General features: G+C 41.6%; 2 protein-coding genes across 2 annotated transcripts; one reads left to right on the forward strand and one right to left on the reverse strand.

Moving 5' to 3' along the window:
* The first annotated feature begins 18 nt into the window (after nt 1-18).
* hspb1 (heat shock protein, alpha-crystallin-related, 1) lies at nt 19-4368 on the forward strand. Its single transcript, XM_018692336.2, has 3 exons — nt 19-534; nt 2949-3012; nt 3630-4368. The coding sequence occupies exons 1-3, from the start codon at nt 144-146 to the stop codon at nt 3784-3786; spliced, it is 612 nt and encodes a 203-aa protein (XP_018547852.1). The 5' UTR covers nt 19-143; the 3' UTR covers nt 3787-4368.
* Nucleotides 4369-10475: 6107 nt separating this feature from the next.
* ywhag1 (3-monooxygenase/tryptophan 5-monooxygenase activation protein, gamma polypeptide 1) lies at nt 10476-24051 on the reverse strand. The gene is made up of 2 exons (XM_018692380.2): nt 23800-24051; nt 10476-12684 (listed from the first exon to the last, which is right to left on the reverse strand). The coding sequence occupies exons 1-2, from the start codon at nt 23884-23886 to the stop codon at nt 12028-12030; spliced, it is 744 nt and encodes a 247-aa protein (XP_018547896.1). The 5' UTR covers nt 23887-24051; the 3' UTR covers nt 10476-12027.
* Between the last annotated feature and the right edge of the window lie 1532 nt (nt 24052-25583).

A 25583-nucleotide genomic window follows, 5' to 3' on the forward strand; every position in this document is an offset into this window, starting at 1 on the left:
TCTGTGTGTGTATAAAAGCTCTCAGCTGAGAGGCAGAGAGCACGTTGGGAAAACATTTTCAAAGAAGCCAAAGGGCTCTTCATCTGCAGCCAGCAGCTCTCCCTCACAACAACACTCCTCTGTCGCCTAACAACACAGCAGCCATGACTGAGAGACATATCCCTTTCACCCTGCTCCGCACCCCAAGCTGGGACCCATTCCGTGACTGGCACCAGAGCAGCCGCATCTTCGACCAGACCTTCGGCATGCCCGCCGTGCCGGAGGACTTCACCACATTCCCCAGCACCCACTGGCCGGGATACCTGCGGCCCTCCATCCTAACCCCGGAGATGACCGGCATGATCCCCCATACCCCCATGATGTACCCCGGAGCCGTGATGGCCCAGCAGGCTCGTGCCCTGTCCCGCCAGATGAGCAGTGGCATGTCAGAGATCAAGCAGACCCAAGACAGCTGGAAGGTGTCCCTGGATGTCAACCACTTCTCGCCTGAGGAGCTGGTGGTGAAGACCAAGGACAATGTGGTGGAGATCACTGGTGAGCTTTAATTCCTCTGTCACTGACCCTCTGTTTGTGCTGCACTGTCACTGCATGCTGCTTTTTTTACACTTACAGATTAAAAACCAGAGGAACTGAGGCCTAGTTCTACTCAGTCTAGCAGCAGTGTAATAACATGTATTGTCAGGCACAACACACAACTTTCTCACCTGCTGTACTGTACTAAGGTTTGAAACTGCTACAGTACAGAACAAAAAGACACAACATAAAAAGGCAGGAAACTTCTTTGCTACGTCAAGTACAAGGCAGATGCATTGCTGCAGAGTTACATAACATCTTGAGACAATGTACTGAGTTCCAGATCACTTGAGGGTGGGGGCTTTTGGATGCACGCCTGCCAGATGCAAAACAACACACAATTCAACATGTGGGAGTCGACTCTTCCAGCAGCTCTCAGATGAACACAGTGCACAAAAAAAAAAAAAAAAAAACAACCTGCAGCTGGTTTCACTTCTTGGCATGAAATGTTTTCATTATCCATCCATTATCATGAATGACCAAAGCAAAATGTGTAAACCTGAAGAAGGTGTGGAATGGATCATATGATAGCTTAGCTCTCTGAAGCCTTGAGCTCTCTTTTCTCTGAGTCAGTCTCAGTCTCTGTGTCTGCCATTTCACAAAGAATCACACTCTTAAGAGTAGGGGATTTAGCCGTGACTCACCCACTGTGTCTGCTACTTTAAAAGGAGTGCTGGATCTAGTCCAGGCACAGGGTCCAGAGCTCCACTATGGTCAGTATCTCAGTGGTGAGAGACTGGACAGACAGGAGCAACAAAGATAAACAAAGCAAGGGATTGAGTCCAAATGGAATTTGCCACCTCATATGTCATATGTCACCAGCGGACGAGGATGTGTTTGAAGATGATATCACAGACCTCATTTAAGAGTTTTGTTTACACATCAAAGTGCAACCTCTTCATGCTGCAGCCCTCCTCTCAGTTGTTTTCATGCACACTCACAACTAATGACCCTTCATGTTGAAAAAGTGCCTGCTTGTCCCAGCCGGACACGCGCTCACACTGGCAGTGTCGTAGCGTTGAAAGGAGGACAGCTCCCAGAGGAAAGCAACCTTTATCAGCCCGTTGTCATAACAAACATGTGCCTGCGGAGCCAGAATGAAGGGCAATGTTTCAGCATCGCAGCCAGGCATCTGAACCAGGCCTGTGAGAGACTGACAGGACATGATTAAGTCTGGTGAGGATCTTCTGTGGCTGGTGTGGCAGGAGCTGTGCAAGATAAAAATACCAGCACAAAGGCCTCCACAAAGCTGTTCCCCCTGTCTCCAGTCTTTATGCTAAGCTAACAGCTCCTGGCTTTATAGCATCATATTAAGTGTACAGACACAAGATTTGTATCAATCCTCTCACCCAACTTGCACCAAGAAGGCAAATAAACGTGCTTCCCAAAATGTCATGACATGCTAATTCATCTAGCACTACACTGTATGTATAACAGTAAACCATAAAGTAATGATAAATATGACACTACACTGGTTTAGTATGGCATAAAGACTGGAAACAGGGGGAGACAGCTAGGCTGGCTGTCTCTAAATAAAATCTACCAGCACCACCGCGTAGCACACTGCAGTTTTGGAACAAATACACTGAGACATATTTGTGGTTTTCAGAGGTGTTGGTAGATTTCGTTATCTTTGGCAGTCCTTATGCTAACACACTGTCTTTTAGTGGCATTAAATTGAATTTAATATTTGAATTAAGTCATAATTAAAGGTTCCGTACCATAGAAAGTGAGAGTTACATGTCTCACCTGATGATATGGCAGGTCTAGATGTTATATGAATACTGTGAAAGTGCCAAAACGCTCAGAAATGCACCGTCTCATATATAGAAACTGTGCCTCTGAACAAGCCATCAGGATCTCTGTAACTTTGTTGTCACAAATATATCTTATTATGGATATCAAAGCGTCAAATAAAATACAGTGTAAAATATAGGACCCTTGATGAAGTGTGGAGGATCCTCAAAATACTGAATCTAGTTAAGTTTAATGGTTAAAAACTACAATCAAACTTTATTTAAAGTGAGTCATGACGCTATAGTGATAGTTATAAGATATAATAGTTCACATACCTCCCTCCTTTCAGTGTAAGTGGTGTAAAATGATAAATTACAAAGTCAACATGCGTTCTGCCTGAAACAGGTGCTCAGATCTGTTCCAGACCATGCAGTCATTCCCTCTGTGTTTCTCAAGCAGCTTCCTTCCCCCTTTTCACTTTTCTTTCCATTTAATATGCATTTTACAAATACATACACAATGTCCTCTTGCAGCATTGGTGCATCATAATACATCCCTTTATTTATAACTTCTTAAAGGGAGCGTATCTTTCAGATTAGTGCCACATTTAGGTAAAAGAATGTTGTCTATGTCCTCAGGCAAACACGAGGAGAGGAAGGACGAGCACGGTTTTGTGTCCAGATGCTTCACCAGGAAATACACGTAAGCAGCTCAACGCTTTAAACGTCATTAATTATCAACAAACAAAGAATTCAGTTTACCCCAGATTAGTTGTACTCCTGATCATTACTTATGATTGTATACTCCTGTTGATAAAAGGAAGCTCCAGTATGTCAACAGTTCACTTCAGAGCAGATGTCTTATTATTTGTTGTGGCTCTTTGATGGTGGCTTTGCAGCGAATGTTCCTGGAGGAAAGGCATTTCCCAGGCCAGGTTCAGATTTCCTGTGATTCTCTTATCACGGCTCTGCTGCTGTGACTCTCTTTAGTTTTGGGTTGGTCCGGCCTGTAGAGGGCTGGCTGCTGCTGATAGCTGAATTTCATGCTCTGAATAGCAGCAGCAGCCTCCACCTCCTAGCATTCATCCCTTCTCTGTCTGAGTTTGTAGCTTTGTAGGGCTCTGCTGCCATCCAGGGGCCACAACACACAGTGAGGGGACAAACTGAACTGGTCTTGGATCTGGTTTTACCCCATCAAGGGTGTTTGAGGCATGGATAATTTTAATCACTTTGTTTAAGCAATGACAGGTGCTCTTTGTAAATTAACTGGATTGTTTTCCCGGGTCTTTCAAACTAATTGTGTTGCATTGCTCCCTCCAGCCTCCCCTCTACAGCTAACATTGAAAAGGTGACCTCCTCCCTGTCTCCTGAGGGGGTGCTCACCATCGAGGCTCCTTTGATCAGACCAGCCATTGAGGCCTCAGAGACCACAATACCAGTCACCGTGGACACCAAAGGTGGCGTGGTGAAGAAGTAGGAAGAAAACCAGCACAGTGTCTCCCTCATCACATGCATACACACACACATTCAATTCAATTCAAATAACCACTTTACTTCTAAAAAGTACTTCCAGAAAGGTGAGGAGGCAGCTGATCACTCTCACTAAAGTAGGCTTGTTCACACAGCAGAGTCTCCCCTCTGTCTCTGATAATGAGCCAGCCCCAGCTGAGAGCGCTGTGTAAACACATCTGCACCAGTGCCATATGCCTTCTCTTTCTGCTGTAATTACACTCTTCAACTGAATGTAGGAAATCTCGGCTTATCCCCGCTCATAGCTTTCTTTCTTTCACTCCCTCACTTTCACACACACACACTCACACACCTTTCTCATTTCTGTTGAGCAAATCCCTGTCATGCTGCCTCCACACACTAAAGACTGTAACAACAGTGATCATATAAATTAAGGAACCAAGGTCCCAGGAGAGCGTACACACCACCACTCTATGTGCAGAGCAGTGCCTGCTAGCGATCACTCTGTGGTCTCCCTGGACTGGTTTCATCTGTAGTTGCCTTTGGAAACTACTCAATCATGCAAACAGAGAATAAAGAACAAACAACATATTGAGCCTCTTCTTTTTCAAAGTTACATTTCTGCTGTTTATTTGCATGCTGGTGACATGACATTGTGGCTTTCCTCTTACAGCTGTATTTGTTAAAAGCCTGGAAACAGGAAGATAATAACTAAACGGAAATGCTACTCTTCTTAATGACATAGTGTGTTTTGCTAAATTATACATGCGGTGGTCATCCATGCAAAAGAGAGCAAGTGAAACATGTCAGCCCCTATGGGTGAGGCAGCCAGCCCGTGCCCAACACGATGCTTCACTGCTGCTTCCTTTTAAGGCTTGTAATTTTCAAATTTAACAACAGCGCCCCTGTCAGGACGGTCTGATCTCTGCACAGAATGGATTCATTAAAACTGCAACAACAACGTCTAAAACATTACTTAAACATTGTGTGTTTAATTACAGCGCCTCCATGAGGCCAACCAGAGAAGATTAGCACTTAAAATAAGCAAATATCATAATATTCTATTGTTATTATTAGATAATATACATCATTATAATAATATGTAATGTTAGGTCTTTGTAAATGATTCCTAAGTAAGTGACCTTCAGACAGGACTCAATGTAAGAGGGATATTCATCCTGATACTGACCCCTGATCAGTGGACCACTGTGGTGGGTTTGTACTTTATGACGTGGAGAAAAACTGATAAGGCAGTTGATCTATGAGATAGGTGTCATATGTACACGGGGATAAGACCATTTCTACTGTGCATCTGCACTGAAATATGTCATAACTCCTAACATTGCATAACTCCATCACACAGAAGGTCTCTCATGAATTATTCATGAACACATAGATACATAACTGATGGAGACTTGCTCTTTACTCTTGACTGAGCAAGGTCATTTAAAACAGTTCCAGCAGGAGTGGGATGCTGGTGGAGAGTGAGAATACTGTGGAGTCAGCTGGAGCCAAAAGGTGTGTGAGTGCATGATACTGGAGTTACAACTAATAGATGTTTTATTACTAATGAATCTTTGGCTACTTTGTAGCCACGTTAGCACTGTGGATCAAGAGCCTGTCTGTCCACTCCTTTGGTCCAGACTGAAATATCTCAACAACTACTGGATGGATTACCATGAAATTGTCTACAGACATTCAAAGTAACTAAGGAATGAATCCTACTGACTTTGGCAATCCCCTGACTTTTCCTCTAATGCCACCATGAGGTTGACTTATGCAATACTGAGTGAAATGTCTTAAGCCCCAAAGGTAAATCATTTTAAAATGAGATGAGATAGTGAAGAACAAGCATGATGGGCTGGCTGGAGTCCAGGTTTATTTGTTTGTTGATTTTTCTCTTACTTGACAAAATCAAACAGTTCATTGATTATCAAATTTGTCCTGTCTATTTTCTTTCGATCAACAAATTAATTACTTGAAATTCATGTTTATCATCAACTTAGAACCTTCAGTTTGCAATATATTAGTAATAAACACTACAGAAAATTTAGGATTTACGTGTTCACCACTGAGGTTTATGGTACATTCTATATTTTAATACAACTGCTGCACAGTGAGAAAACCATTTAAAAATGCTCTATTTGTTATATTTATGGCTTTAGGAAAATAGTATGACTGGTGCAGTTATGAATGTTCAGTATGAGCAGTTTTTTCAGTGACGCGTTGCTGACACTGTACAGGAACTCTGGTTTTCATCACTGCCATAATGCCTTAACAACAGTTAGATGAATCAAAATGTCATAAGCACTGATTCATTTCCTATATCTTCTGTTATTAAAAATTCATGTGAGTTTATCAGCCAGTTGAGAGACAGATTTGCATTAGTGTGCCCATGTGAACACAGGACTTATTATGTGTTATGTGTTATTTCATATGTTATTTCATTGTTATTTGTGTTGTCAAGGAGGAAATAAATGTGTTCTTCATGGTGGATTCTATGGATCCTGTGCACATTGTCAAACCGCATGGACGTCTACAAGGACATGTCTAGGTAGAATAACATATATAAATAGAATAACTAGGCCAGGGGCAGCATTTAAATGATTACATCAACACACTATATGAGCTGGGGTGCTCTGTCACAATCAATACTCTGTCCAGCTGCATGTATGAAACCAGTTCTACGTGTATTTCTGTTCATCTCCCTCCAGTTAATCACCAGTCACTGCAGGGAGAAATGAAAGATGTAGCAACACAACTGGTGACGTACTGAGTGGCCAGTTGTTTTCATCACTTCTTTTTCTTCCTCCCTGTCAACTTCTAGTCATTCATGTTGCATGCCAGCCCACTAATGCACATACTAACTCTACTCTTGACTCCAAAGCTGCAGGGGAGATCTATTTATAGAGCGCTCTGCTATGCACTGAGCCTCCAGCATGTTGTATAGTTACACAGGGTAGATAGTGGACGTGGACTGGTCCTTTTTTTTCCCCCTATGGTTCCAGACCTGTAGTGACTAACAGGCTGCTTATCAGCTGTCATTAGCTTGATAATAACATGACTGTAATACAAACAAATAAAAAATATAGTGTGAGATTTCTAAACATCTGTTAAAACAGACGCAAATTAGTTGAACATTATATTCAATCTATATTGACAGCATGTGTATGCAGTGTCATATGTACTCAGTGCTTGTATTTGCTACTGAGTGAGCTCAGTGGAGGCTCTGCCATTCATGGAAGCCAGGCAGACACTGCCTTAAGACGAGGCAGCAGTCTCTAAACCACTTAGCATTTAAGCTTTTCCTCTTCAATGAGTCACCATTTCCTTCCAGTATAATGCAGGTCTAAATTATTCATGCCAATCCCCATCAATCCAGGAGCTATCCAGGCCGTAAAACCAGGGAGCTGCCTCACGTGAAGCACCATTAGCGAGCAGGCTGCTGATTGGACTCGTCTCAGATCTCTACATCCTCTCTGCACTCAGGCTGGAACAGGACCAGCTCCTCCAGAGACGTTCTTAGGTCATCACCACCACAGTTCATTGAAGAGGAAGTTCAGCAAAATGTTCTTAGTGAGTGAGTATGACAGGTATCAGGAATATTTAACAAATGATAGATATTAGAGCTGCAGTCTGCAAATAGTCCCCACTATTACTAAAAATGACATTATGATTTATTGCTAATGTACTGAGCTTATTTCCTATCACATTTTAACTGGTAAAAATCTGGAGGTGTGTCCTCTGAAACAACAAAGTTTCCCATCTTAAATAATTACCACCACTGATCTGGCTCAAGACGCTGTGTTCATTGATAAGGCCTGCTGATATACTGTTTCTACAGTAGGAACAGAGACCAAAGTCTAACAGTGATAAAAAAAAAAAGAAAGAAAGAAAAGAAACAACAGTAACAGCTGGAGACAGAGCGGGTTACACTCCACAGCTCGGCAACAACAAGTAGTTCTCACAAAGATTCTCACAAATTGACTACAACACAAACACAACACTAATCACTCTAACCATTTACTGATGCTCATTAGCTTTTCATCTTTTAACCAGTGCAGATCACTGTTGGCTTTATCTTCACCCAAAGCATTGTGTCACTCAGATCTATCCTCAGACAGGTTCAGACTACAGGATATCAGCCATGCTGACCCAACAGATGCAGGGTGTTGTGAACAAATATGTGCACTGGGCGCGACAGTCCTGTGTAGTGTCTCATAGACTGTGCATCTGGGACGCCTCATGACGTCCGGACAAACAGATTAGAACTAGAACTAGAAGTCAGAATTTTTTTGCCATGACATTTTCTTTACCATGCAGTCTGTTCTGACCTGACCTGAGATGACTGCAGGCCAAGTTAATGTAAAAACATGGATGAAGATGTAAATAAATCTTACTCTGCTGTGTGACCCTACAGTACATGTTAAATGCTACCTATCTTTTAAATGACCTTTGTTCCAAATCTGACAACGTCTAAAGCTAATTTTAAAGCTGCATCCTCCTTAAATGTCAACATATCATTTTTTATGAGAAATGATGAACTAGATACTACAGGTCTCATATCCTCAGTGAGTGTGTTGGGGACCTCTGAGCAGTGCACTGATGAGAGCAGTTGGTGGGCTTTTTTCCCCTTAGCAACGGACCAGGATTGGCTGATGACGGCACCTTAGACCAGGAGATGTCCAATCATATGTGAGGATGTTGACTGACTTACAACCAATTACCTGCTTCTAGTAATTAGGCCTTCCTCTGTGGCTGGAGTCATTCCTGGTTTGATGAAATGTAAACTGTAAGTTGTGCTCAGAGTTTTCTCTCTTTCAGGTGACTTACCTGCATGGACATTTAATGAGAAAATATTATGTTGAAGGTTTGTGACTATTAATGTTAAGAACAGTATAACTACCCACACCTTTTTTGGACCAGTTTGATGGTAGAAGACTGTCCTTATCTTCTTGAATGAAGTTCCTAACTCAGATGGTTAACATTTGTTTCAGCTTGACATTAGAACATTACAAGTTGAAATATCAGCTATGATGAGTCCTCAATCCTCTCGCCTAATGTCAACTGGGATTGGCTCCAGCCCCCCGTGACCCTCAAGGACAAGTGGTCTTGATAATGGATGGATGGATGGATGGATGGAGTCCTCAATCCCACTGAATTTGTGGTATTTTTGCTTTAAAAATAACTTACAAATATCAATCAATTGTCAGATTGTCAATTTTCTGCCCAAGGGCCCTCCAGGTTAAGGCCATGTTAGGAAGAATCCACTGTTATTATTCTAATTCTTGTTTTATTAGAAGTAACCAGCCTAGTCCATTTATGATATAATGATATGTTTGAGACACACATGGAACCCAATACCACTGTCATAACCTGGGACCTGTTAGCTTTAGCTCTAGACCTTTAGGCTAAGTAGTGTCACAATAGCAATTAATTCATCCCTAAATAATCAGTAAGCAGGACAGAGGCAAACAAACCAGTCATCTCTATCACAGTGCACTGATTTCTGTATTTGCAGATTAGTAGAGCAGCCTCCCCTGACCTCTGTGAACAGGATCTGCCTGATGAGGCTGACTGTTAATAATCAGGTAAGATAAACCAGGAGCCAGAAATGCAGAAACATGGAGGCATGGAGATGTATAGACCAAAGACAACAGGATATTACGCATGGTCTAATATATATTTTTGGATCTACAGTATACTGAATACCCCACCTCTGCGTCTTCTTTTTAGGTAACATGTATCTGTATGTGGCATACAATGCTGTGTTTTTGCTCATAGCAGGAAACAGACATTTATAACGTTGATCATCAAGTCTCATTATGTGATTTCATTGTTAACACGTTACGTAATGGCTACTCGAAGCTTCTATTTACTCGAAGTTTGTTTTAAGGAACTGTTGAACTTCCAAACAGCTGTTCTCTGCTGTAACAAGACAGATCCCAGTGATTCTTAAAATGCACACATCCTTGTGGGGTTAATGAGCTGCAAATACTTCCTTACACAGTGTTGCACACAGTCCTACATATGTAGGACGTATATGCTGTCACTTCTGGGACAGCTGTATCTAACAGGTGCATTTGGAACCAAGTTGACCACCAACATTGTGGAAAATAACTGTATGTATATTTACTCAAGTAGATTATGTAAGTACAGTTTTGAAGAACTTCTTATGTTTTCAATTTATGCTATGTTATACTTCTATTTCATGACAATTTATTTATACATTTAACAGCAGTAGTTGTAGTAACTTAACTTGTCTGACAACATAACCAACAGGATAGTGAGAGATATTGATTGAGCTCATTCTGTCCGTGTGTTCTCTGCCCTAATAAGGAAAAATGAGTAAAAATACCTATGGTGGAAGATGGACCTTTGAACTGTTAATTCTTCAGTAATAATCCACTAATGTAATATACTTCTATCCTTCCTCCACCATGGGTCCTCACTGATACATGAGATCTTTCCTTCATGGCAGAGAATTTCACTTGGGTTGTGTTTACTGAACAGCAAGTGTAAAGAATTTTCCAGCATTTTACTGGTCACTTTATTCACAGTATTGTAACTATCATGCTTTGCTCGTGTGACTAATAATCTGAGAACATCTGAAGACTCCCACTGACTCACTCACAAGCCGATATGTTTTCCTCACTTTCTGTCACCCTTGCCAAGAACTGCATGTCACCATAGCAATGTCCGTAACAGATCAATTTATTGTTAACAATCACTGTTTTGGTATAGCGTACTTCAGCAAATGGAGTAAAGAAAACACAGATTAAAATAAGGTCTAGCTAACAATTGCAATAAAAAGAAATAAATAGAAAATAATCCGATTAAGGTCTATTAATTCCATGTTCATATGAATACATAACATCTACAGTATAAGTTAATAAATTGAAGCTACTGTATAAATACATCACCAGCATGCACAATATTGTATTATGGAGAATATTGGAGCAGTTATCATCTTACACTGAAGAAACAGTATAATAGGCAAGTGCATTTCTTGACCAAGAAGAAACTGAAGACAAAGTAAATCCACAAACCTCAAATCTGCTTTTAGAGCTTCCACTTAACATTGCATGTGCTCTATCCACAAATTGTACTTAGTTCACGAATCGAGTCTGTGGTTCCAGGTGCCATTTCAGAGATCCTACTGTTTGTTATGAAGATAGCATAACTAGAGAATAAGGGTGGACTCACTTATAGTTTTATAAATTTCATAATCACCACATTTGTTTAAAATGTCCATTCATTTTATTTTGCTATCTGGATTTTTGTGAATCAAATTGTTTCCTAGAAGCATTGAGGACCCAATAGTAGTTGTCATAGCAACAACAATACTGACAATAAGAATTAGGTGTCCAAAAACAGTTAATTTATTCAATAAAGCACATCAGCACATGAGAGGGACAAGCTGCACTAACTTTACTTTATGAATTTGTATTTTTAGGTACAGTATGACTGTGTGACTGAGCTGGACACACACCTGACACAAAGCAAACAAAAACATCTTTTTATGTTATCTTCAATAACAGAAACAACCTGCTTCTCACTCAGCAATCGCAGTGTGGTGCAACTAAAGATGTCGGGTACATTTGAAGTCACACGATGAAGTTCGACACCTGTAAAAGCCCATCTTCATCTCTGTAACCCATCTGCTCTCTCACTCACTCTCTCTCTCTCTCTCTCTCTCTCTCCCGGTCTGTCTTTCTCTCTCACTAAGCAAGGCCATAGCATTCAAGGTAACTCTCTATTTTCTTGTTGCTCAAGCATCGGAACTCAATTTCTGAATGCTCCTCCCCTCACCAAATACAATAAGACAGCTCAGCTTCATTTGCGCGATAAGACCAGTCTCTGCCAGTGTGAAGGTATCGTTACCCAATGGTCACACTGTGATGAATGACATACCTCTTGCTTCTAAAGTGGTATTTTGGCAAATGCTGCAGAGGCTATCAAGGAGGGGGTTCATTCTTTTATTTTTATTTTTTTTAAATTGTAGGTTATTTCTCAAACTAAAATTGTCTTCCCTCCTCCTACTTTTTTTCACTTTTAATTTGTGGAAAAATAAAGAACAGCAGCCGCGTTAGTATCATCAGCTAAATTGGCCGCCGATGTTCCACCACCCCCTCCCACCCTCCCTTTTTTTTAATTTCTAAGAACTTTTTTAACTATTATTATTATTTTGTCATCATTTGTGAGCGCGCGTGTTGTGTTGTTTTGGCAGAATGAGGTTTTGGACTCTTTAGTTGTTGCCCTCTCCTCCCTCGTCGTCCTGCTGGTCGCTCGTCCACAGCGTCAAGTTGTCTCGTAGCAGCTGCATGATGAGAGTGGAGTCTTTGTAGGAGTCCTCGTTGAGGGTGTCCAGCTCGGCGATGGCGTCATCGAAGGCGGTCTTGGCCAGGTGGCACGCCTGCTCGGGGGCGTTCTGGATCTCGTAGTAGAAGACGGAGTAGTTGAGAGCCAGGCCCAGGCGGATGGGATGGGTGGGCTGCATGTGCTCCTTGCTGATCTCGTGAGCCTCGCTGTAAGACTTCTCGGAGGACTCCACCACCGAGGCTCTCTTCTCCCCCGTGGCCACCTCGGCCAGGTAGCGGTAGTAGTCGCCCTTCATCTTCAGGTAGAACACTTTGCTCTCGTGCTGCGTTTCGTTGCAATTCTTGATCAGGAAGTTGTCAAGGAGGTTGAGAACGTCCTGGCAGACGGCCTCCAGCTCCTTCTCAATCTTTTCCCGGTAGGCTCGCACCATCTCGATCTTCTTCTCATTTCCATCGGCCGACGTCTTCTGCTCAATGCTGGAGATGACACGCCAGGATGAACGCCTTGCCCCAACCACGTTCTTATAGGCCACAGAGAGCAGGTTCCTCTCCTCATTGGATAGTGCTTCATTCAGCTCTGTGACCTAAAAAAAAAAAAAGAAGAAAGAAAGAATATGCAGGCATTAGCATGTGTTTTTGTTACTTCATTTGTCTTATTTATGTCAAATATGTGAGAATATGTCTGAAATATGACAACAGGACCATTATAACTTGTAAAATGTTCAATAAAATATAACTCCACGCACTCACACACACTCCAAAAACTATTAAAGCCTCTGTGCACATGTCCAGCTACAGTGACCACGAGGTACATGACGAAAAAAAAAAGTAAGGCAATACAAAGCTACAACTCCAGAAACTGTCACAGATGGCTCCGGACAAATTCTACAACACCCAAGACAACAGTCACTGCATCCAGCAGAGTAAACCACACCTCCACACACTGACATCATCCCCTGAGGTGACTCCTGATTGGCTGTCTGCAGGTCTGAAAGCTGGTTTTGTTTTGTTTTGACAGGCCTGTGTCTGGCTAGAGGATTTAATCCTTTATACCCCACTGGGACTGTGCAGTAGATGCATCTTTACAGGCCTTTTCTGAGTATAAAGCCTGTTGTTACTTTCTTTTTCAGCACAGAATTCAGTTCCATGAGCATACCAAAGCAGAGGGCCCCAACCAATCACGTGGAACTGCTCTTCACAATGCCTTTATTGAACACCATATTGGTCAACATGAAACTATACTGTGGGTTTAACACAGATGTGACTGTTCCTTTGTTCCCTATAAATTCTGTATATATAAATGTATATACAGAGGCCTGATCCTTTTGTCAGTATTGATGATACTGTTGCTGTACCTTCATTCAAAACTATAAAATAATAAAAACTATGTGCACGCTAACCTGTTCACAAAAATAATGCATGGTCATGTTTAACAGGTATACTATGTTCACTTAGTTTAGCTTCTTAACATGCTAACATTTGATAATTAGGTCTAATCACACAGTACAGCTGAGGTTGATGGGAATGTCAATCCACCCAACAGTTTGAGATACTTGACTCACAAGTCAACCACTTTCTGGAGCTGAGAGAAAAAGTCAACAGGATCTGTCCTCTTGGGACCATAAATGCCTTCACAAATTTTCATGTCAGCTCACCCAACAGTGATGGATTACTTTACTTCATTACAGTAACAGTTATGATCCTGTTTCTCCTAACCACTTCGGTGAGATCATGCTCTCCTACCACAGTGTTAGAAGGGCACTAGGGTCACTTTTGAACCTTTTTAATCACACAGTAGGACAATTACTCCTCAGAGGCTGTACTGCATGATAAGAGTTTATGCAGCATCCCCGACACATGGCGGAGCCTCAGCGTCTTGCTCAAGGACACTGACACAGTGGAAAGCTTAATCCTGTGACCTTTGAGGTGCATTGCAGTCACTATGAGCTAGCAGCTGTGTCACTCTGCTTTGGTTTGACTCCAGAGGCACACAGTAGCTGCTAATCCATGTTGCAGTTGTTAGTACAGTCTCCTCTGACACAAATGTGTGACTAATCATGTACTCATCTGATAAACTAATTCTCAGCATACATAAACCTTCACATACAGCACGTATACATCCATCTTTCACTTTAATTCTATGTGCTCAGTGATACATAAAGTAGAAATAAAAGCAAAAGCAGCAGACCTGACCATCCTCATCAATAAAGGAGGGAGTGGAGGGCAAAGAGCAATCTCTGATGCAATCTCCTGTTTCCATGGCGACTGCAAAATCTGCTTTGTGAGAACCATATTATCTCTGCTGGAGACTCTGGCCACAAGCTGCTAATACTAAGGATGCTGATATGGCTGATGGTATGGAGAAAGCTGCAGCACTCTGGGTGGGGATAGGTGCAAACAAGTCACTTCATATCTAAAGTCCTACAGCAAGGCACACGAGATCAGCAAGGAACACATGCAGCCCACCCATCCCACCTTTAAACCTTGTCTACAGTGGGAAACCTGGAAGGACTTTTTCCCTTCTGTCATGTTTCAACCTTTGTGGCGTGCAGGATGATGATGTCAGTCAGTTGGTTTGTCAGCCATCTGTTTACTGAACACATCCATGCTGGATGAACCATTTCCATTTGGAAGAATCCATTAGTTTTCCTCACCACCATCAAACTGTCAGCTCTGTAGCTTTGAATATGAATAAGTGCACGTCCATGACATTTTGGATGGCAACATCAGTCAGTACACCACTTTCATTCAGACTGAAATATCTCAGCAACTACTGGACGGATTTCCATTAAATTCTGTACAGACATTCATGGTCCTGAGAGGTCAATGCCCACTGATTTTGGAGATCCCCTCACATTTAGACTTTTGTGAACATGAGATTGACATTCGTGAAATATCTTGACAACAACTGAATCAAATGGAATGAGATTTGGTACTGATATGGCCATGGTCCCTGACTTCTCCTGAAAGGTATAAGTTTTCACTTATTCAGTGGAATATCTTGGTATCTACTGGATGAGCTGCCTATCAGGCAGTAGATTAATTTGTGTGATTAATTAACAAATTTTCCATCAGCCATAGCTGCATTTTTGTGCTATTTGCTAATTAGCATGTTAGCATGCTAACAGCCTAAAGTACAAGTCTGAACTTTGTAAATTCTCCCTACTAAAGATCAGTACTATAGCCCTGTGACTTTAAGGGTGTTAGCATGCTGATGTTAGTGTTTAGCTCAAAGTACTATTTTGCGTAGGTACAGAATCACAAAGTTGCTTATATGACTGTAGATTCTAGTGTGTGGATAATTATGGTCACCAGATGTTGAACCTTGCTTATTTTCTGGTTTAATTACACCAAAATCTTGCAATCTAAAAAGGCAGATTATCATGAACTTAAAAACCTCTGGCACCCCAGTGTATCTCAGCATTTTCTTCTGTTGCCAACCTTCCACCTTGGCCAAAAAGATAACTTTTGAGCCAAGGTGGCCAATTTCATCCAAACAGCAATGAAATTGAGAGTGGACTTTCATGCAATAGGATTAAACTTAACATAAGATAGACTCTAACAGTCAAATTATCAGTGTCTTTTTCCATCCTTGTTTTGCATTATAAAGAACAATGCAGCCTCCAGCAGGGTGGTGGACGTTTATGTTTGTTCACTATGGAGTGTTTCTACATAAAATGTTGTAAAATTTACAGCTGTCATAACTAACATTACCTCTACTGGCAAACAGTTAAATGGCATCCAGTGCATAATGATCCCACTCTCCACTCTCGCCCAGGAGAAAGTCACCCTGCCCCCCATTAGTCATTCCTGAAGCAAAGCCTCAGCTCTATACTGCTCTGTGCTTAAGTCCATTAAATTACAATTGTGTAAACCAGTATCTGACCTACAGCGAATGCAACCAGAAGAGTGGGTCAGCGTTGGAGCAACAGAGAGGTCAGAAAAATGAGGCCTAAACAACTCGTCTGTAAAAACATGGCTGCCTTTGTTTCAGAAGGCTGCAGGGTGAGCAGAAAGCCCTGACGGAAGCTGTGGTGCAGGGATGACAATAGAGCTCTGTCTACCCATAAAGCTCATCAATTGCGCCTGCTCTCTCGTGACTCATCCTTACACAAGGCAGTCAAACTTCCAAACAAGTGTTAATACAAACAAAGGCCAGGCAGGACAATCAATAACTTCCTCTTTGACAGCTCTCTGCATGGCCATTAATATCCACAGGAGAGACACAGTAAGAGCTTGTGGAGGGGGGGGGGGGAGAGACAACATTTCTATTTAACAGGTTACAATTCACATAATGAAGGCTTGCCACAGTCCAACAGCTCTCGATTTTTCTTCAACGCTTTCCTTCTGTCTTTTTCTTGCTCATTTGCTCTCACTCTCCAATCTCCTAACCTGATGTGACAACCCCCCTGCTGACCCTCTTTCTGGCAGCGGAGCACAAAGGCACCGTAGACCACCTGACGTCACTGGCAGTGTGAATAGGACTTGCTGGTTTAGCTACAAAGAGCCTGGTACTAAGAAAAGAGGGACGCGAGGCAGGGTATGTGCATGTCTTAGTAATGGTGGTGAAGAGGGAGCTTCAGGTAGCTCTTTGTTGCTACGCTACCACAAACAACAGTAGGTTTTCTGTGATTACATCTGATATCCAGAAATAAGACACACATAAGGCTGATCACTCAAAAGGAATGAGAAAGATGTGTAGACCTAATTAGGCGACTGGACTGGTATGGAGGGAGACCAAACACTAGTTAATGTAAGCTGGGGCCTCTCTGTTTGTACTCTGCAGTGGCTTAAAAAAAAGAAAAAGACCAAAAGTGAAAATAAAAAAATTGCCCTGTTGCATGCTGGTGCATGTTTCAAATGTTACTGTGGGTAAGTAAAGGCTTATTAAAAAATATAATGGGTTTATAATATAAAACTGTCATGTTCAGCCCACATTCTTTCCTGCTTAGCTGTCAAAGACAGATGTGTTTTCCGAGGTCAAAGATGGGTTATGACACCCATTCACATCTATGACAACACAGAAAAATCTGACTGAATATAAAATTATACTGTTATTTGTACACAATAAAATGATTATGTAACAACCATAAACTCACATTAGGTGAATAAAAATAAATGACATTGTTGAGTTTTCTGTAAATTCTTCACTTCCAGATCTCAGTTTGCTGTCACTACAGTCTCATCTCATATTGACTAATAGTATTACTGACAATGACGGTACTGAGATTATTGGGTAATTGTATTACTAATACTTGGTCACAGGCTGTCTCTGGGCCACAGGATGATGTTTCACGCCATCTTCTAGGAAACCAGATCTTGTCAAAATCACTCTTTCCATACTTCCTACGTCTTCCCACTTAATAACCCTGTAAACTCATTCAGGTGCATGAAATCCCCGTATAACAAATAACCCTCATCACGATGCCAAAGTAATAATGCAACAATAATAGAACAACTTCAACCACAGCGTCAAGTGACATTTCACTGCATGAAGATAATGATAGCAAAAATTAAAATAGTGTAGAAATTCTAAAAAAAAAATTAAAACCCAGGCTTAAGATGGTAGAACAGTGTCCTTGTTTGGCCCAGAGTCCTTGCTGACTACACCACTACCTAGAAAGCATTGCTGTGCTCTCGTGATTGTGTCACTGTCACTACTACAGTATTACTGAAGGAATGGGACACTAAGGAGCGGCTGTGTCTCTGTATAAGACAATTTTACAGTTACTCAACATCTGTGAGTACTGGATATTGGCAGACACTGCTGCCACATCTCATCCAATAGAATCTTGTTTGAATGTTGAAATTGATTTTGAGGTGGGCGTTAAGACGGGAAATTGCCCTAAATTCTCAGTCCAGTTGGTGTAACAGGTTAATGTCCTTGAAATGAGTTTGCACGTATCTGATTGAAAAACACTAAAAAACCACAAGAAATGAAGAGGATAAGGAGAGTGTGGACCTGGTTGTGGCTAGGGGAAAATGCGATGTGTTTTTTTGTTTGTTTGTTTTATTTTTTTTGTATGTTTTTTGCTAAACTTTCGTTCAAAAACAACATTTACACAATTCGCTGGTGTATTCTGCATCGTTTCACATTGAATTCTGATTGGTGGTCTGTCTTTGGTCACCAGAGGTCCAAAACTGTCACTGTCGATGTGTCTCACTGTGCGACCTAGGACCACTAGATTTTATCATGTTTCTCTCAAGAGAGTCAACTTACATTTCAGCCAGCCAAAAATCACACAACATAGAGGTGCCTTTAAAGGCACTCTGTGGAGTTTTTGACCACTAGCAGTGCTATAGAGTAATGTTTTATCCAGTGGTATTCAGCATAAGAAATGGTGGTAGTAAAACAAAAGGAAACTGGGCAAAGTGTGAAAGGAAAGACTGCTAGCAAGGATACATGAATGTATGGATTGCCCAATTTAATATATATTTAATAAAGTGTCTATGCAAATGTTCTATGAGGAAAAAATACATTGAACATGAATGCATAAATGATCTGTAGTTATTCCTCTCTTACCTGTCCTTTCTTTCTTTTTAACTATAATACAACTACAGGTAAGAAACAGTGTGATGCCTTATAATGATGCTTGCATTCAAGTCCCTGAACTTACTGAAAGTGAGTAAGCAAAAGGAAAAACAGACATGAGAGCAACTAAATGATGGTACAAGATAATGAGGCACTGTTGAACTTGGAGAGGAACATCACTAAGTTCAGTTCTGTGAGGCTCTTAGATGCTGTGAAATGAACCTGATTATAGTGTGTGTAGGTGGCTATGGTGGGTGTTTTTCGTAGTGCCTCTGTGAGTCACCACTGAGTCAAAACACATTTCGGGACATCCTGAAATGTCCTGAGATGACACTGGCTGTATTCATAATTGGACTGAGATTTAAGGGGGTGTTCACGCTTCAGAAATAAAGAAATAAAAGTTTGATGCTTTCTATGCCCCCCGGACAAACACTGTGAGATGAGGATGATGAAGATGAACTAGAACAGGAAATGAAGAGTGAGAAAAGACAGACATTTTCTGGGGCTATAACCCCATTTCCTAGTTTAGCACACTGATTGTATCTAAAAAGAGGCTCATCATAGGTGTCAAATTTAAAAAAAAAACCTCAGTCTTCCATTCACATCAGAGGCACATTTTGAGACTATAAATCTCACTTGATCTTGAAGATATCTCCCACAAGATGCACCGTCCCACTCACACCCACTCCTGTGGAGATTTTGATTATTCCTGCACACAATGCTTTCAATTGAAAATGTGTCCTGCTGCAAAAATAAGACACAGGTGGCCCAAGGATTTTGATTTAAGTGGAGAGAATTCAAGGTGGTTAAAAATATTATGGCTCAAGTCCTTGTTTTTCTTCTAACTTATGTTGTTTCCCGTAGCAACAGACAAATCAGATGCTGGAGTGTCAGACTTCAGAGTATTAGTGATGGTGTTTTTCTGGCAAATTAATGTTATTGACATTTAAATGTAACCGCCTACAGGAGAAACTAATAGTCGGTGGTTGGTGCTTTATTTCAGGATTTTGTGGTGCACAGTTCCATACGCTGCATTTACAGTAAATAGATAGGTCTAACAGTAATAGCCTGTCATATTTTTATATATTACGTTTCTGCAGTCATCCTGCAGTGAAAGATGTTGACCGCTCAATCCCACCCACACCCGCAACATTTGTGTGTTGGACCCTGTGGGACCTCCAGAATCACTTACTACTGGTACAGATACAGAGCATATGGCCTGGGACTATATTATATCTGTGATAAAAATACTATATGACATAGTCAGCGTTAAACATACGTATGGAGCAGCTGCAGCACAGTGTATCTGTTAATGCATTGAACAAACTTCCATGGAAGATTAAAGCATTCAGTTCATTAAGTGTGATGTACACCCTGGCTCTCTGTGCCATGCACTTCCTGAGACAAAGAAGTAAGCTCTCCAGCTGGATGTGTGTCAAAGCTGACTCAAAATGATCGAGTCATGTTCACGTCATATGGGAAGAATGGTAGAGATGGGAAAGATTCCCATGGTCATGACATACAAAAAAGACCAGTTTTTATCTGTAATTATGACTTTAATTGGCCATTACTGTAGCTCTGGTATGACGTGGTCTGAGGCCAAATTAGAGAATGTTATTAGAGAACATTGGCAGTAGTGTTGAATAATAATCATGGGTTACTTCAATGGTTAGTTATTTGATATGGTTACATATGGTGGGGCAGCAGAGTATAAACTATACACAAAGGCAAAAATGATCTCCTAAGTCGCTGTCAGATGTTGATTTTCTGCATCGTTTTATGAAACGGGTCAAACCAGCTGTGATTGGTCTGAAAAGGGCAACGAGCATAATTCAGAATCGTTTCTTGACCTCGATCCTAACTTGGATCTAACTTGAACTGGACACTGCCCTGCTTTGATGATCAAGATTGGGATTTCATCTAATGTCGTTTTGAACATCTGTGTGTGACCTTTTTGTCTCTACATGTTGATTTGAATGGTGAATGAAAATGAATGGCTAGAACAGGCAGCCTATGAAGTCGAAAATCACAATCTGTTTCTCCTAGAGAAAATAAAATGCTCATGGTTTTTTAGTGCCTGGGCTACAACATGCAAAGACACTGATGTGGTCTCTGAAGAGATTCTTTTGAAGAGAACATTGGAAATGTATTTCTTGAAATTAGTGCACTGATTTAGGTTTATTAGACCAGCCCTTAAGAATGAATCATTACTGTATCAAAGGGCTGGGGAACTGTGCCCATGTGGGTATTATGATGTCAGTTTCATTAAATATGCATACTGTAGTACTGAGATCTTCTGACATGAATATTCAATATTTGCAGTCACACCTTAAAAAACACTTTAAAACCAATCTTACTCCTCCTCATCATCCTCACTGCATGTATATTTCCTAATATATACAGTCTAAGTATAAGATGCAGTTACACACTGCAGAGAAGAAATGGATGGCATTTTGTGTCATGTATTTCTGATGACATGGGGAGTGTGTCAGTTTTGCATCTGGCTTATTCTTTCAAAAGTCTAAATGTCCTAGTTCTATTTCATAACCCTTGAGGGTAATAGACGCTCATTGCAAATATAATGCAGGCTGGAGACCCACACATAACATTTTATGCTCTGTAGATTAAAGCAGCTCGCACAACAGTGATACAACTGTGGCTAATCTGATCTGCAACTGCGTCTGTGTAACTGATCAGTTATATAGTTACTTACACTCCTAGCTCATAGCTGTCCACAACAGACAGAAAAAGGACAAGCAGAATTTGAGGCTGCTCTCAAATCTGTGGTCACAAACAGCTCCTAAAAATGATGTGGGGAAAACATGGGAGACCTGACAATGACCTGCTGCAAGAACATTTTTGTTTGATGTAAAAATGACAAATAACATTCGAGCACTAACCATGAGTCTCATTTCCTGTTGGTATGAAATTAAAAAGTAAAACCCTGCTTTCTGATAGAAAAGCCTGTCCCAGATAATCAGAATAACTTTTACATTCAATAAATCTGATTTCTTTGTCCCTGATTTCTCCTTACAGAAATGAGGGACTCAGTTATTGATGCAGTAGACGTGACTGACAGCGAAACTTGCTGTTGTGATAATTCACTATAATCTCACAAGGGCGGTGGTGAAAATAAAGCAGCCCATCAACATGGTTGTGCCTGGTTCCTGACTATGAGGCGTTACAGTCCTCCCCAAGGATGGGTGCAGCGTCGTGTTCTGTGATCCTGGGTATTTGGTTCTGTTGCCACCGGCGCGCCGGTTACCATGTCTGCAGTGGCAAGGGATTCCCCTCAAATGATGGGCGAGGCAGCAGACACACCCCGCTGCCCAGTGCTGCAGAGACACTGGCTGGGTGAGGGGCAGCTCTCTCTCCCTGACTCGGCATAAATTGGGAGGGGTGGAGCCCAGCCCCCTCTGGGTATTACCGCCACAGCCTGGTTCTAGTGAGCAGTGCACACTATGGCCTTTAAACACACTGACAGCTTACTTGTTGACTCTTGGAGTTGAAACTGATGTAGGAAAAGCACCTTCCAGTTATTTTTGCTTTCTCTGCTTTTAAACACAACCAAGCTTGAGCATTTGTTGAAGCTGCTGCTGAAAGGACTAGTCTTGTTAACAAAAGCAAACAGGTACAACTCCTTTAAAAAAAAACTAGCAGAGTAAATCTATGATCATTTTTATATGAACATTATGGGAATATGGCACCAAAACTACTGGCTTTTTAATATAAAATAAAATAGACTACTAGAAATTCTTTTATTAGCACTTAGAAGTCACTATCAGTGACCACAGAGACGATATGAACCTTCACAAGGATATTAAGGCCAATCTGTGAGATAAAGAAGAGTGGGCCTTGCCTCACGTCACACTATTCCTACACTTCCCTGCCACTCTGTCCATTCCTGTGTGACGGTATTGTCCACACAGTGATGATATAGTGAGATGCAGCCTTTGTGAAGCTGTGATAAAAAGGCTGCCTATGAAATGGTGCACTACGGGTGGGCCTGTGCTGCATCTTGGCAGATGCTGCGGCACGCCTCTGTGTGGGAACCTGCTGGAAGAGGTCGAGGACGCAGGGATGCGGTTGCTACACAGCATCGATTAATACAGGCAGGTCCGTCATGCTACAGTTCGCGGACCAAAAAAAAGCGAGCCATTTGCTGCAATATGACATCTACAGAGCTTTCTGGAAAAGCTGTCCGTCCACCAACACCCACGTCTGGAGGAAGGTGAAACGCTCCGTAGTTTGTGCGCCTGCTTCTGCGCAAATCGATTGCGATCAACCTTCAGCCAACATTGCTCTTTCCAATGCGCCAACAGTGTTAGCAATAAGAGGGGACAGTGTCTGGCTGCTCCACGCCAAGCTAAAGAAAAGTGGTGTTACACACTAAAACCATGGCTCGTTATATTTGGTGCTCAGCATCATGTAAACCGGAACACGACCATCACCAGCACAGCCCAACGATGTCACTCTCATCATCATGGTACCACCTAGCCCGTCCTCTGCTCCGCCAGTATGCGCATCTTTCGACGTGATTCTTTTCATACTCTTTCACTGATGAGCCCTCATTTGCTGACAGACGATTAAATCACGTCTTGGCGTCATTTTTGCGCCTTATTTCCTCCTCTTGGTTCCTTTTGCAGCCGAGCAGCCCGGCCGTTTATACAGGAGCCTGGGCGAAAGGCACCGCCCCAAGATCAAACAGTCCGCATTTCAGACAACCACAATCCAGCGCAACACGCCGCCGACAGAACCGGTACATTTACTGCGAATTAATCATTTCAACTGGACCTCAATAAGTCCAAACCATGTAACTAATACGTCTGAAATGCCTGGTGAAATGTGAACATAGGCTTTACGGGCCTCGCAGTCCAGTTCCAAATGATGCTGCCCAAATCCCACTATAGCTTTCCTTTATCATGCTCACAGTGATGTCTTTCTCATAAATGTCGTCTTTAATCAGAACTTTCATACACCAATTTTGTGTGGCTTATCCGCTTAAGCCAAAATGTGCTCTGACACAGAGGCACACTCCCCCTGTCTGCGTATTACTGACCTAATGCTAGGTAAACTAGCTTTTACACATTTCCTCATAAACACGCACACATGTAAATTTAAAAAAAGGTTCAAAAGAGAAAGGTCATTACAGAGGAAGCCTACTTACCGATTTCATGGCAGCAGCCATATCATCATACCTCTCTGCCTGTTCAGCCAGCCTGGCTTTCTGCACCAGTTGCTCGCGATCTACCATTTTAGATGTCGTGTGTGTGTTGCTGTCCTATCTGTTTCGGGAGCTAAAAGTCGTAATATGAATGTTTTAATGCAGAGTAGCGGTACCGGGTCCTCTCGCTGCAGCTGCTGCCTGCTGTCTGTGTGCCTGCCGACGGGACACCCCTCCCCCTCCGAGCACTTTCCCTTTGGTTGTGTCACCACCCAAAAAGGCGTGTCTTCACAGAGTGATGTAACGACCCTGGCAGCCCAGAGAAAATGACAGCACAGCCTCATTGCCCTACAGTCAGGCAATATGGGGTTTACACCTCAAACATCCAAGGCTAAGGCTATTTTTTATATAGTGGTGATATGTTATGAAGTGGTACATGGTTATGAACATTTCTAACACACTTTTCAAGTACTGCACTCACAGGCCAGAGCCAAAGTTTGACTACCAACCAGGCAAATGTCAACTGTCTTGGGCCCCAGATCCCTACAGGCCCCACCAAAAGGCCTGATGTAGACTTTGGGAATATGGTAATGTGCACTACTGAAGCAAAGTGCCAAGTGACATGATGAAGGCCTGATTGGACCTTGAGTCCCAGCCTCAAAGAGGTGCTCTGTATCAAAATTTCACTTTAAGATCCCTGTTATTAGTATTTTATGCTTACATCATTTATTCATGTATAATCAGATCACCACACAGCAAACCTTGTCATGTAGCATCCTGGTGTATGACTCAATGCAAAGAGAGAGGGATGAACAGGGGGTTTGATGGGGCCCAGCTTAGACCTGTCCAGGGGCCTACCACCAAGTTTTTCAAGGTATGGCCAGGACATACCAAAAAAAAACAAAAAAACAAAACAAACAAACAACAACATATAGGCCTAGTATGGTGCAAGATAATGCTCTTACAATATATAGTATATTGCTTTGACAAGAAACCAAGATTATATGTTGTTTGGAGTATATAAAATCTCACTCCAAAGTAATACACAACACTTTTTGTGCAGTGAACCAGCAGAGGTCCTTCATGTTGGTGTTGCAGAGTAAAAATAGAAATGATACGCTGGTTTACAAACTATAGACACCTAATGTTCAATGTACAATATCTGTAACAGGTAAACAAGATTAGATGCTTTACATAGGATTTTTGTAATGGTGATTTTATTTGATGAAATAGATTCCCTTTCCTCTGTTCTGATTGGCTGAGTCACAGACAAAGCCTGAGTAGCTGATAAAGAAAGACACCTGTGCCATTGTTTGACATTATTGCAACAATGTCACATGGCACAGGATGATAACAGTAAGCCTATTATCATTTAAACATTTATCTTTATCATGATGTTTCCAGTTTTTACTGAAGAATGACACTTTTTTCATATTCATATAGCATAACTTTTTGAATGTATGACTACAAATCTGTTTGTTGTCATACAAGTATGAATTGTTTTGAAACCACCTTTGTAACCATGGATAAGCCATTTCCTCATACGTCTGTTGATTGTAGTGATCATAGGTATGAAACAGGCTCATAATACTGATATGCTGAGTCATTTTATCATGAGTCACCAAACACGCCCTCTTATGCAGGCCACTCTGTTTTTCTGCTTCTGTAGACACTGGACATTTATGAAATTGATCAATCAGCTCTTACTTTGCTTTGAGCCTGCCAGACTATACAGAGCCATTATAGCTTCTTTTTTTCTGCTTACCATATTCATGCTTGGTGTAGAG

This window comes from Lates calcarifer, linkage group LG20, assembly GCF_001640805.2.
Source record: "Lates calcarifer isolate ASB-BC8 linkage group LG20, TLL_Latcal_v3, whole genome shotgun sequence".
In the NCBI taxonomy this organism is placed as follows: domain Eukaryota; kingdom Metazoa; phylum Chordata; class Actinopteri; family Centropomidae; genus Lates; species Lates calcarifer.

Bases quoted from the DNA above. Each gene is read 5' to 3' on its own strand.
- ywhag1 (XM_018692380.2), bottom strand. From the start codon at position 23,886: ATGGTAGATCGCGAGCAACTGGTGCAGAAAGCCAGGCTGGCTGAACAG. The intron at 12,685-23,799 runs GTAAGTAGGCTT...TTTTTTTTTTAG, and splicing joins TGGCTGCTGCCATGAAATCG to GTCACAGAGCTGAATGAAGC.
- hspb1 (XM_018692336.2), top strand. From the start codon at position 144: ATGACTGAGAGACATATCCCTTTCACCCTGCTCCGCACCCCAAGCTGG. The intron at 535-2,948 runs GTGAGCTTTAAT...CTATGTCCTCAG, and splicing joins CAATGTGGTGGAGATCACTG to GCAAACACGAGGAGAGGAAG. The intron at 3,013-3,629 runs GTAAGCAGCTCA...TGCTCCCTCCAG, and splicing joins TGCTTCACCAGGAAATACAC to CCTCCCCTCTACAGCTAACA.